Here is a 13,593-nt window from a genome sequence, read left to right on the forward strand (position 1 = left end):
CATACCGCGCGAGCTAGTGGCGCTGGTGTTCTTGTGAGAGGAGCCCGGACAAGCAGCCGTCAAAAACGCAGGTTTGTCTATTGGTCTAGCACTTGTTATCTAAATAAGCAGAAATGTGTATGTTGTGGTATATACTCTCTAATTTCTTCTGTTTACAATAAACCTTATTTTTATAAATTTTACAAATATTTGTGTTTTAATATTTAATCTTAAAATTAAAACAATTTACCCCGTGTGGTGTAACAACCAGCCCCTGGTGTGGGATAAAAAGTTACATGTCTCTTTTTTCAGAATTTTTTAATTTATATAATTTCTAATGAGCGGTTAAATAAAATTATTATTAAATTTAAATCCCGATTAGTTACTGAATCTAGCAAGCCTAGATTCATTTATAAGAACAACATAATCAAAGAGTTGAGACACTTTATAGAAAAAGTGTCACAATCAGCCCCGGTCTCCCCTACCGAAAATTTAACTTGGAACTGAATCAAAAATTAATCAGAATAACTATAATTTCTATCGATTTTCATACTTACTGTTTATCAGCAAGACAGATTTCTTTGTTGTATAAAATAAAAAAATCACGAGTGAATTGTGAAATGTCGGAACATATGTAATTAGTGAGTCTACACTTCTGTGCGGGACCACAATCCACATCTTTATTATATACAAGACTGATGCCATTGCAACTCCCATGAAATACATGGTCCCGATGAACCTGAAATGTGTTAGATCCAAACCTAGGGATTCAGGTATATAACTGGAAACCAAAAGAAAGCTAGCTAGAGGGTAGAGGTATGGATGGACGCAAGCAGATAAATACATATAGTGTTTTCCGGGGAAAACTACCTAAAAAATATTGTTGCGCCGCACTCCCCGATCACAAAACACTCGCGTTCGCGCCGCGCACTCCCGGACTCGCGTAAGAGAAAGAACACTCGTTTATAAAAAGGAACTCAGGTTTATTTGAGATCTTTGTAATCCCCGGGGCGTAACACAGTGGCGGAGGTAGTTACGGCAAGCGCGAGCGTCGGTGCGGTGCGGCGGAACGGTCGAAAATTACGGCGTCTCGACGACGCGCTTGCGTTCGGCGATCTTCGATCGCCTTCGGCACCGCTCGGCGATTTGAGACGGTTGTCGCGGTAAGTCCGTTCGTGGACTTTCTAACATTGCATGCTAAGCGTTAAAAAATAAAGTGGACACACCGTGCCCGTTCTTCGCCCTGCGGATGGTCGGCCGGGCGGTCTCAGCGGGATGTCATGCCGGAACAATGCATTTTAACGTTATATGCTTCTAGGTAGTTTTCCCCAGAAAACGCTATATGTATTTACCTGCTTGCGTCCATCCATACCCTTACCCTCTAGCTAGCTTTCTTTTGCTCTCCAGTTATATACCTGAATCCTTGGGTTTGGATCTAACACATTTCAGGTTCATCGGGACCATGTATTTTATGGGAGTGTGCATCAGTCTTGCATATAATGCAGACGTGGATTGTGGACCCGCACAGAAGTGTAGACTCACTGACCACGTGTTCCGACATTTCACCATTCTCGTGATTTTTTTATTTTATACAACAAAAAATTAAATCTGTCTTGCGGATAAACAGTAAGTATGAAAATCGATAGAAATTAGTCATTTTGATTAATTTTTTGATTCAGTTTCGAGTTAAATTTTCGGTAATTCTCTTTATTCACTGTAAAATCCTTTGTTCGATTGTTAGATCACTGTATCAAACAATGAGATAAAAGATATTAAATAAGTGAAAAAATACATTTTTAAAAATGTTAATCACTTAGAAGCGTAAGCAGTGTAGAGACGATAAGCAATATAAATTTTGCAATCTTTTTCCTTTGGTGCTCGTGTAATAAGCACGTGTATGCCGTATGTTCTTCTCCAACGTGGTGAAACACACTACAACGTATATCGGAAAATGAAATAAAAAATACATTTTATTCTAAGTAAGATAAATAATACATTTCGGAAAATCTTAAGTTCTACAATAGACGTAAGAGTATGCGGTAAGACGTAAACAGTAAAATCTGACCAACTACATTCAATTATTCCTGGATTGTAAAAATTTTTTCACAACACCTCCACGAAAAGTTCGACTTTCCATGCCTGTAGAGAGGGGCGAAAGTGACCAATTTCACGCCAGGACGGCATTAGCGGGACGAAAGTGATCACTTTCCGCCCTATAGGGAGAAAAGTGGTTATACTTTCGTCCCGCTATGCCGTCCTGGCGTGAAATGGCCACTCTCGCCTTTCTCTAGGCATGGAGGTCGAACTTTCCGTAAAGATATTGTGAAAAATATCGTGTGCACCAAGGGGCAAAAGTAGCGTTTTTCAGACGAGTGTGAAGTTTGCCGCCCGAGTCGAAGGCGAGGGCGGCAAATCACACGAGTCTGAAAAACGCTACTTTCGCTCCTTGGTGCACAATATACTATATTAGTCAATAGCTTACTGCCTACAGTGCTTACGTTTTACATCTACTAAATTTTGTAATTTTTTTGTCTTTTTCTTTGTGCTTGTGCACGTGTACCACGCGTGGTGGTAGAAGAACACAGAGCTCGCGATATTTCAGATTTATAAAAAAAACATTTTCCTATATTATAAAACTGTAATTTTTTCTTTAGAATAATCAATTATTTAATATTTAATAATAATATACATGCAGACCATGCAATAATAATATCAGTACTAGCCATGTGAATGCAAACAGGTGAATGCATAAATTTAGATTATATAATTTAATCTAACTATATAATCTTACCGCTTTAATTATAATTTCCATGATATTACAATGCATTTTAGCATATACTACAAAAGCAAGGATTATTATTCTGCATTTTATTTGTCTTCTTTCAGAGAGAAAGTATGACTTCCCATTATCAACCTTTATATAGCGAGAGTTGTAGTCGATATCCCTATGTCGGCAGACTATCCGTAGAAGAAGAGGATAGTGTTGACTTCATCTATCAATTTGTGAAGAATAGATTTGTTCCCAAGATATACCATAGTCTTAGCATATATCACACTGCCCCTGACATAATTGGGCCACCTAAATTTCCAAACTATGGACAACTATTGCATTTACCATTTTTTTCTGAAAAAATGTTGGTATGTATATTTCCTGGAATTATACATTATTGTCCGTAAAAAGTAATTGGAATTTAAACTTTCAAGAGTTTGTAGTATTTAACACTTTTCGTCTTTTCATTACAGGGTCATATTACAGATATCTCAATATCTCCGTGGCAAGACATGTCAAATGCTGAATTTCATTTTGTAGCTTGGGAGCAAGCGTTCCTTGAAACTGGGTATATTAGTATGTAATATTTGAATTAACAAATAAGATATTGTTAAGGGGATCCTAAAGCCGTCTGTAATACCGACACTTGTTTTAACCTCAACTTGCGAAAACATTCGCTTTATATAAAAATTCTACAATGTATTGTTACAAAAAGACTGTGGCGTGCCTAGCGGATTACATACAAAAATACGATACCGTTGTCAGAATTAGGTTTAGACTCTAAACAAAAAAATTATCTGTGAAAAAGCATTATTGCAAACGTACACTTGCAATAATGCTTTTTCACAAATAACTTTTTTGTTTAGAATCTAAACCTTTAATTCTGACAACGGTATCGTATTTTTGGATGTAATCCGCTGGGCACGCCACAGTCTTTTTGTAACAATACATTGTAGAATTTTTATATAAAGCGAATGTTTTCGCAAGTTGAGGTTAAAACAAGTGTAGGTATTACACATGGCTTTAAGATCCCCTTAAAGAAGATACGCTTTTGTTGAGAAGAATGTATAATTATATTTTCTATTTTGAAGATATCGAATTTCATGAAGCTGTATATCCAATCAGAGTCTGTATTTACGAAATATATAATCCTGGAAGCGTAATGCAAATTTGGGCTAGAGATTCTTATAGAGGCAGATGGTTTATATTGTGGGATGAATCGTCTCAGATTGTACCCCCGACATCAAGATTATTTTCTCCACCGTTGTCGCTTCCGTGTAACTTTAAAACCAAAATGCTCAAACTAGTATTTAAGAAGAGTTCGCCTAAAACTTACACAAAGATAGATGCTGTGATGCTTATTGGTACATCAGAATTGATTCTTTCTAGAAATGCTAATGAGAATTTAACAAATGTGTTAAAGAGAATTAACTCCATGTACTCTCCATGCCATGACGATGTTTATAATTTAACGGCAGATTTAAAAAGTGCACACTTGGATATAGTTCATCTGCAAGAAAATTTCTCAGAATATTGCGTTATTTGTAAAAGGTATTATAATCGAAGATAATAATTATTTTTTTAATATTTTTTATTTTTTTAATAATAAATATTAATTTGTTTTAATGTTGTTTGCAGCGATAAACGAAGGAAGACTTCTTATAAGAATAATATGAGGCACAAAGAAGTACCTCAGAAGGTACATCCTGCTTATCTGCAACCTAATAGAAAGAAAAACTCGCGTCATAATTTATTAAAAAGTCATTCAAATTATGACAAGGTTTTGAAACTCTCTTCGGATGAATCCAAGGAGCTATCACTTTTCAGTTTGTCTGCGCTCCCTGTAAAGTATTCCAAGAAGTCTATTTCTCATCATAATATTTATTGCAATGTCATCTCGTGTACTGAAGTTTTATATTTTATCTTTGTAGGATGAAGTACTACTAATGATATTAAAAAACTTGGAATTCATGTCGTTATTCCGCATGAGTTATGTAAATAAGCGCTTCAATAATTTAATACGGGACCGTGAACTCTATACACGTTTGAGCATACGTATCGTTGTATCGGACAAACGTATGCGCGATATATTTTGTTACTTTTCATCAAGATGTAAATATTTGCGACAGTTAGATCTTACAGAAAGCATCTTTCATGTTGAGGATTTTGTAAACTTTCTTGATAATTGCGGAATGCGTTTAACGCACTTAAGATTAAGTAAATGCAGCAAATCTGTTAACAGTTGTACTCTACTTAAAATTTCAGAGATATGCAAAAATTTGAAAGGTATGTATGTATATTGTATATGTATGATTGTCAAGATTACGGGTAAATTGCATATATCCAAAACATGTTTTTTTTTTTTTAGAATTGGACCTAAATTATTGTCGTCTCGTAGACGACGAAGGATTTTCGTATCTTGAGAGGTTAAATGGTTTGGAGTGTTTAAAACTTTGTCATACGGATATAAGAACTGAACGTCTCAGCAAAATACTGCAAAGAAATCAACGGATGCGTGAGTTACATTGGTACTCAACGCGTATTTTATCAGACGCAGTTCCAATAGATTTGGGAAATTTGTGTCGTGATTTGGAAGTAATAAATTCTGCACGTTATCTTACACCTCAGGGTATTAGTGCCCTCACTAACTGTAAGAATTTACGGAAAGTGCACCTTTATCTGTAAGTGTGTGTGCTATATATTTTTTTAAAATACATATTATTGTATTCTTTATTGAAATTTGTCTGCTTCTCTTGCGAGCATGTTGAAAAAGGTGCATGAATTTTCTCTTTGCAATTAAAGTGTTGTGATAATTATATAATTTTTGTTACAGATCCTTCTATCATTTAGTTACTTATGATAGCTTATTTAAATCACTTTCGTCTAATCAAAATTTGCAAGAAATTTATTTGTTTCATTCTTACCTCACTAATCGCAGATTGGAATTACTAGCGCAGTGCAGAAACTTGAAAAAGTTATATTTTTGGAATACGGAACTTCGTACACTTAATCATTTTGTTATTTTCGAACAATGTCTTAAACTGCAAGAGTTTTATTTCATACGCTGTGATGTAAACAATGCATTGGTTAATCAATGGAAGGAAAGATATCCGCATGTATCCGTCTATACGTATAAAAATGAATTATAGCTAATAATTTGAATAGTTTTTTGTTTACTAGTGTTTAGGACATATATCAATTTACTTTTTGCTTACGCTTACTTTTTAATTTTTTATACTTACAAATTTATTTTGTAAAAATTATGTGGCAAATTAGGTTGTAAAAGAAGTTAATGTCTAATAAAAACAAAATATTTGAATATATTTATTTATAATATTGTTATTTTCAAACAGTTTTATCTTTCTTATCTTTTTCATAATTTGACTTTTTTAATGCGATGGTGACATTTTTTGCTTGGAATAGTTCGGCGAAATATTGCAAAAGCTATATTAATAACATTATCAGTAAATTCTTGGTATTTTTTTCGCAACTACATGTCTCTTCCAAAAATTTATTTAGAAATGGATTATTTGTGATTGAAAGGATTGCTATATCGCATTGTCTCAATTCTTCTATATGAATAAGTTGCGATTATGTATTTAATACGTGCATTAAATGATGAGGTATTTCGTTTCAAGTGCAGGCATTTCGTGAAATATAAAATGTATTTGGAGTAATCAATGTCGCTATCTCTTTTTCATTTAATTAAAATGTATACTGATGTATAAATGTATAATATAATGTATGTATAAATATTAAAATACAAAAATTGCATTAAGTATGGGTATGTATGATGTGTGTTATGTATTGAATTAGTATATCAATCTTACACTGTTAAAAAAGATATGAAATTTACAACACATTTACGATACCACGGTAAATGAAATTTACAAACTGGGTATCTAAAATAAAAATGCTTGCATTTATATAGCTAAATTCATACACAAACATGAATTTTAATCACTAGCTGATATGAAATTTAATACACATAACATTGAATATTAAAAACCCGTTTAAGATTTTTTGGAATACACAAGGTAATAATACATATTTTTGATTAAAAATGAGAACATTTGTATATGAATTTATTTGTTGCAAACAAAGCATTGGAAATACAATACGACTTTGGATTTTAATTGCGGCGACCTGAAAAATACGATGAACTTGAAATTGAATATTACGATATGCGTAATCTTTCTTTACAACAATTGTCTTTTGAAATTGAATTCATATATAAATTCTTGTTTTCATTCGCGCTTTGCAATTTTAAAAGACAATTGTTGTAAAGAAAGATATTACGCATATCGTAATATTCAATTTCAAGTGCATCGTATTTTTCAGTTCGCCGCGAAGCGAAAACGAAGAAAAAAACGAAACGAAAAAAAGCAATACGTTGAATATTTTTTTGTTTATAACAAAAAAATTGATCTGTTTTTTTTGATAAATCGATATTTTGAGTTCAAAACATCACCGAATCCTCAATTTTTTTTTTTTGCTTCGTAAAACGATAGCTACATGTGTGTAAAGTAAAATGTTCTTGGGTTTTTATTGCAGGATTAATAAGAAAACTCAAATCGTGCACACCGTCAACTGGGGATCATCGCGCGTCGAGGGGGTGGGAGGCGTATTTTTGGGAGGAAATAATTTTTAATTTTTTTGTAAATAGATAAGAGATAAATAAATCCACATGCCAAATTTCGCATTGATCCGTTGTATAGGTAGTTTCTTCACCAGAAAATTAGAAAAAAGCGATAAATTTAGCGGAAAAAAAAGATAATCCCCCCTTAATCAATTGATTAACCAATTGATCGCTTATAATGTCTATAGCACAGTCTATACGAAGACTGATAGTTTGAATAGTTTTTGTTTACTATTTTAGGACAAATCAATTTACTTTTTACTTATGTTTACTTTTTATACTTTTATACCCACATAATTACTCTGTAAAAATTATTTGTTAAATTAGGTTGATGTGTAAAAGAAGTTGATGTCTAATAAAAATAAAATATTTGATCATATTTATTAATAATTTTGCTTCCTCATAGAAGAAGCTTTGTTTTCGTGAATTTCGTATATGAACCTTCGATTGCGTATAAAGTTGGGTCAACCAAATTTTAAAAAATTATATATGATATATGGGGTAGAAGAAACCAACGAAAAGATTGGTTTTTGAGTTTTTTCTGCCAATATGTTCAGATTGTTGTGAAACGTCGAAATATCGCCTAAAAAAAAAATGTCCGTGTGTATGTATGTATGTATGTGTGTATGTATGTATGCTTTTGTTGTCCGTATATGCTCTAACTTTCGTAATTTTTGAGATATCAGGATGTTTTTTTTTTTTTTTTTTTTTTTTAATCGATAGAGTATCATTCAAGAAAGGTTGGTATTGAATTTGGCGATGATCGGTAAAGGAGTTCTTTTTAAAAAAAATTTGAATTTTTTTAGAAATGTTTGTGGAAATGTTTTTGCTCTTTGGAGCATATCGATCTATTTCTAATTTTATTATATTTTTTAGTCTTTTTTACCCCTATTTCATATATAATTTTTTAAGATTTATTTGATTAGACCCAGCTTTATACGCGATCAAAGGTCCATAATTTTGATCGCATATAAAGCTAAGTCTAATTAACCGAATTTAAAAGAATTATATATAAAATTATATAAGAATTGTATATGAAATAGGAGTAGAAAAGATTGAAAAATATAATAAAATTAGAAATAGATCGATATCTCCAAATTTGCGGAAGTTATTGTTATTTTCGAACAGTTTTATCTTCCTCTTCTTTTTCATAATTTATTGACTTTTCTAATTTGAGCAATGGGTCATTTTTTTGCTTAGAATAATTGTTCGACGAAATATTGCGAAAGCTACATTAATAACATCGTCAGAAGATTTGTGGTATTTTTTCTCGCAACACCGCATGTCTTTTCCAAGAATTCTTTTAGAAGTGGATCTCCCGTGATACTTTTTCTAGCCAGAGTTTCTAAAACAGCTTTCTGTGAGGTTTTGTTGTAAAAAAAATTACTGTTCTGAAACTAAACAACTCATCGAAGCAACTATGAATATTGACAGAATTTTTCTGACATTTTTTCTTGAAAATTACACTATCTTTGTACATTTTATTTTTAAATACTCAACCTTGCGCTGGTCGCAGAGCATAGTGAGATTATATAATTTTTCTGTCATTATATACGTTGCGAATAATGGCTGAAAGTGTAGAGCCGAAATGTACAATATTTATAATTTTTATAAATTGTTAATTAAATGTTACATAGCGTTAATTTACGCATAACCAATCGCATTTGATTCTGATTGAAAAGCTAATTATCGTGAGACAATATCAATCTATGACAGATGCAGTCGGTACATGTGCTCGGTAACGTAGCACATTTTTTTCAATTTTTTACTTTATAAGCGTTTTGGAAATATAATTATGTTTCTGGTAATTTCTAAGTTGATCTAGTAATAAGATGTGTGATAAATCTATACGTTCTTATATCTATATAATTTTTATTTTTTTATCTGGAAATAAAAAAATATTTTTTAATTAATTAAAGAAAATGCCATTTATTGTCAAATAAGACGCCAAGAAGATGCCTAATATTTTTTTCGCATAATTCTTTCGTATTATAGTTTTTCATTAACTTGTAAACCCCCGATGCATGCTCTACTGCGATGTTACCGACTATCGACCGTTTCCTTTAATTACCTCTCCTTAAATCTATTTGTTGATTATATGACTTTATCTAGAGAGTAGTCAATCTTTGTTAATATTTTACTGATGATTATATAAAATAGCTTAATTATAAATACTGAAAGAAAGGTATACATTATCATTGAAGGATAAAAATTTAAGGGTAAAAACACTTTTAATGTAATTAATTCATGTAGATTTATTATATCTAATAAAGAATGAAATGTATATTTTGTATAAGCAATTATTAATGTATTTTAAAATAATTTTTACAGAAGATTGTAAACCGTCGAGATATCGAACTATTTTCGAGATATATAGAGGGTGCTCGGTGAGTATCAATCAAATGCTGCACTCTGGTGGCGATAATTTTACTTATATAGTACTAGAAAATCTGTTTCTTAACTTATATTTCATTATTTTACAATAAATTGCCTATAAAAATATTCTACATAAAAATAAATTTTTCTAAAACAATAATCAAAATTATATATTTTTATACATCACGTAAAATATTTTAAATTGACAATTTATTTCTTAATTTAAGGAACTGTATGGTTTTTGTCGTAATTTCCCATATAAGTAAATTTCAATATATGGCAGAAAAATTTCATTCTAGCATAGATTTTTTGCCTAATTAAAGAAATTTCCCCAAGATTTAGGAAAAAATATATCGCAATTACAGAGATTTGCTTGCGTTATTATTTGCATGCTTTAATGAGATTATGTTGCATCTTTATCGTCTTAAATACGCATCGTTATAAGTACACGTCAGAAAATCGTCTCTTGCTTAACTTCGGACTTTTTTATATGACGTGCGAAAGAATTTACTTCCCGGTGACAAAGAACACGATGGAACTTTATATTTATATGACGGCCGGTAGCCAGCGCGGATTGCCGTATACAAGTTTATGTTAAATGTTGACGAGCGTTTTAAGCGATATTTCGTCACGTATGGCATAAATATCGAGTGGCTGGCAAGGATCAACAGGTGGCAGCTCGTTTCTGTTTCTTCTCGCTCGTGCTCTCGCTCGCGCGATATATAACTTGAGTTTCACGCGTATTCATCACCCGACGCTCATTAGCCGGCGCGCAATAACAATCGGCGTTTTCCAAATGTAATCGCGCGAAGCTTTACTTCTCTAATAACGGCTACGACCCCCATCGCTTTCTTGTCTACCACCGATGAATTATTATGCGAGAGCTTTTTACCGGTGCGCTTTCTACCGCTCCGTAAGTACGCCGGAGAAGCGCGACGAATCGCCGACTCACAAGCACGTCGTTCACTCGGGATCTACCTCGTTGGTTCTCCCTCTCTTTCTTATAAATGTTGCCTGAGATTAAATACAAAACTAAAAAGATATTTAATAAACCAGAATCTTGCTCGGAATCCCAGAGCGCGATTTTACCTGGGATTAAACTCCAAGCTAAAAAGAAATGTGATAATTTTAAATATTAGCTCAATTTTCGACTATCTATCCTGAGGTAAGATTCCACTGAAAAAGAATATCCAATATTTTCCTATATGAATTTTTCCTATAAACGTAGTTTGAAATTTAATCTTAAGCTTTGAAATTACAAAAAGACACAATGCTAAAGTATTTTTATCTGGTGTTTTTGTTTTAAATAATGCAAAACAACTGAGTGAGGTCAAATAAAAATGATATCAAATAAAAAAATAACGTTGATTCCTTGGCACGTTGCACCAATTAATCATTGCGTAAGGCTTATTCCATTACTGTTTCTGCTGACTTGTGGTACTTGCTAAAGAAACTAATGCAAATTGCATTAGGAAGTTTAATTACTTATCGGGAGCGGGTTTCGCACATCGGTGCGGACGAGCGAAGATAAATCTGCAAGGGTACCCTTGCATTAGCGTGCATATTTGTCATGCATCATGCACTCGAGTATATTCTTGCAACGCCTCGCGGCCTGGAACTTAGTTGCAAACATGATTGCATTGGAAAGTAACGAATACGCGAGCCGGACAAACCACATCCTGTGGTTAATAATACACTATATTTCCGCTTAGCAATGCATTGCAAATATATGACCGTATTATTCTTGTAATTTGCCGTTTCTAAGAATTGTGTTAAATTAATATACTTAATACTAGTTTGAAAGTAGAACATTTGATGTGTTCTATGACGCGAAGATAAAACAGAATATTACAATATAATGTAACAGATTTTTTTTTAAGTCAATTAATATTATTTATTTAAAAATATATCTGGAAAATTTTGTCTTTATTATATTGTTAGGATGATAAATATTGACTAGAATAATATTTTGCAGAATTTGCTCATAAATTAATTTAGACGCTTATTTATCGCTACACTGTCACGACGATTTTTCATCATCTTTTTGCATCAAAATTTTTCGAAAATTAACATGTCCTTTCTTTTGATTGTCAATGCGCGTCCGCTCTCTATGTAAATTTATTCTTATCGTATCCATTTATGCAAGTTATAAAATATTCGTGGCAATATATGCATATAAAAGACGTAAGAAAGAAACATCGATTAAGCATCGAACGGCCAAGCGGCAAGATCCATCGGTCGTTTCCTGATCGTAGCGTCTCGTCGCGATGCACGAAATCGTGGACGGAAATCGCGGCTGAAGGAAAGAGCGGGAGTGCGTGCGTTACACGTGCAACTTCGGTGAGGGTACGGCTCGTCGGCGAGGAGGTCGGCGCGGAGGGAAAGCCCGTAGGAGGGTGGGCGGCGACCGCTCGGAACGGAGGAGTGCCGTAGGGGCCGACGCGAACGAAATCCGTTGAGTTTGAGCCGAGCTGAGTGAAGCGCGGGCGTCACGACGACATCGGTTGGCGTCGCGGCTGGCCTCCGCCAATCCGTCCCTCAGCGGCCATGTTGGCCGTGTACCTGGGGCGGAGCACTGAGTGCCTGCTCGTTCTCTCCGTCCTTGTCACGCTCGAGCTCCTCTCGCCTTCTCCACCTTCCTCCTCTTTCCTCCTCTTCTTCCTCCTCCATCGCTTCCTCGTCTGCCTCCTCCGCCTCGCGACTTCATCTTCTTCTTCTCTTCTTCTTCTTCTTTATCTTCATCTTCTTCGCTTTCCTCCTTCGATGCACTGCGTTATCGCACGATCCTCTCGCTCCGCTACTGGCGCACCGTGGGTGCGCCAGATCGCAGGTTGCATCCGAACTGCACCTGCGACCAGTGACGTGATGCAGATCGCGCGGCAGAGTTCACTTTCGATAGTAAAGCAGGAGGAATAAGTTAAAATTGTACATTTTTATTTTCGGGTCATATTGTTTTGTCTGAACTTTAAAATGTTAGAAAATATCAGAGAGAAAGAGAAAGAGAAAGAGAAAAAGAGAGAGAGAGAGAGAGAGAGCGAGAGAGAGAGAGAGAGATTCTATATTGCGTTACATATTTATATCAAGAAGCATCTCAGCATGTCTAATAATAATAAAAAATTATCTCATATTATATGGTACAATCGTAATTATACCTTTGTCGAGATGGATAATTTTCCAGTGAATTGCATTCCATACAATCGCAAGATGCACCTTCGCAAGAACAGACTCCTCTCTTTTTCCGCTTTATCTCTCGCTCTCTCATTGTACCTATACGTCGGCTGATTTACGGCGCGCTTACCTCGCCGATGAAGGGGCTCCGCGCATAGGAAAACACCGGTGCGGCAACGACATTGCGCGCAAGTGTGCGCGGGCGCACTTGGCGTTCGTTTCGTTTTACGATTACGCGAATCGCGTGTAATTGCCGGGGTCCAACCTGGCCGGCGGCCTTCAACTTCGCTTCTTCGCGGCGCGTCAACTGTCCCATAGATCTTCACGGCGGCGAAAGAGAGCCGGAGTAATTGCACGCGCGGCGATCGCCGCCGCCGTTGCGCCAAGCGCAATTATAATACTGGCGTGGAGTTATGCGCGGAGCTGTGCGCGGCCGACGACTCGCAGCCGACCGGTCGATTGCACTTCTGGCAAAATCCGTCTGGCAAGCCTGTTATTTTGCCTCTTACGAATCAATTAACGCGATATAGGCGGTATCACTCGCGAAGCTCGCTTTCGGAAATTGCTTGTTCAGCCCGCCGCGCCGCCGCTCCGAAGTGATCGGTTACACGACAACCGCGAGATCGCCGCACAATTAATTCCCCGCGACTTGTACGAGTTA

The 13,593-nt window shown here is 35.0% G+C and overlaps 1 protein-coding gene across 1 annotated transcript; it reads left to right on the top strand.

Moving 5' to 3' along the window:
* The first annotated feature begins 4,043 nt into the window (after window positions 1-4,043).
* LOC112459997 lies at window positions 4,044-4,882 on the top strand. The gene is made up of 4 exons (XM_025024400.1): window positions 4,044-4,300; window positions 4,388-4,592; window positions 4,681-4,777; window positions 4,860-4,882. Exons 1-4 carry the CDS (start codon window positions 4,044-4,046, stop codon window positions 4,880-4,882), a joined length of 582 nt encoding a protein of 193 aa, XP_024880168.1.
* The last annotated feature ends 8,711 nt before the right edge of the window (window positions 4,883-13,593 follow it).

The sequence above is a fragment of the Temnothorax curvispinosus genome, unplaced genomic scaffold, assembly GCF_003070985.1.
Source record: "Temnothorax curvispinosus isolate PA1 unplaced genomic scaffold, ASM307098v1 QBEX01010285.1, whole genome shotgun sequence".
NCBI lineage: Eukaryota > Metazoa > Arthropoda > Insecta > Hymenoptera > Formicidae > Temnothorax > Temnothorax curvispinosus.

What these genes read in the sequence shown, in the direction of transcription:
- LOC112459997 (XM_025024400.1), top strand. Translation starts at nt 4,044, where the DNA reads ATGCTCAAACTAGTATTTAAGAAGAGTTCGCCTAAAACTTACACAAAG. An exon ending in TATTGCGTTATTTGTAAAAG is followed by an intron (nt 4,301 to 4,387) that starts GTATTATAATCG and finishes TGTTGTTTGCAG; the next exon opens with CGATAAACGAAGGAAGACTT. An exon ending in TCAGTTTGTCTGCGCTCCCT is followed by an intron (nt 4,593 to 4,680) that starts GTAAAGTATTCC and finishes TTATCTTTGTAG; the next exon opens with GATGAAGTACTACTAATGAT.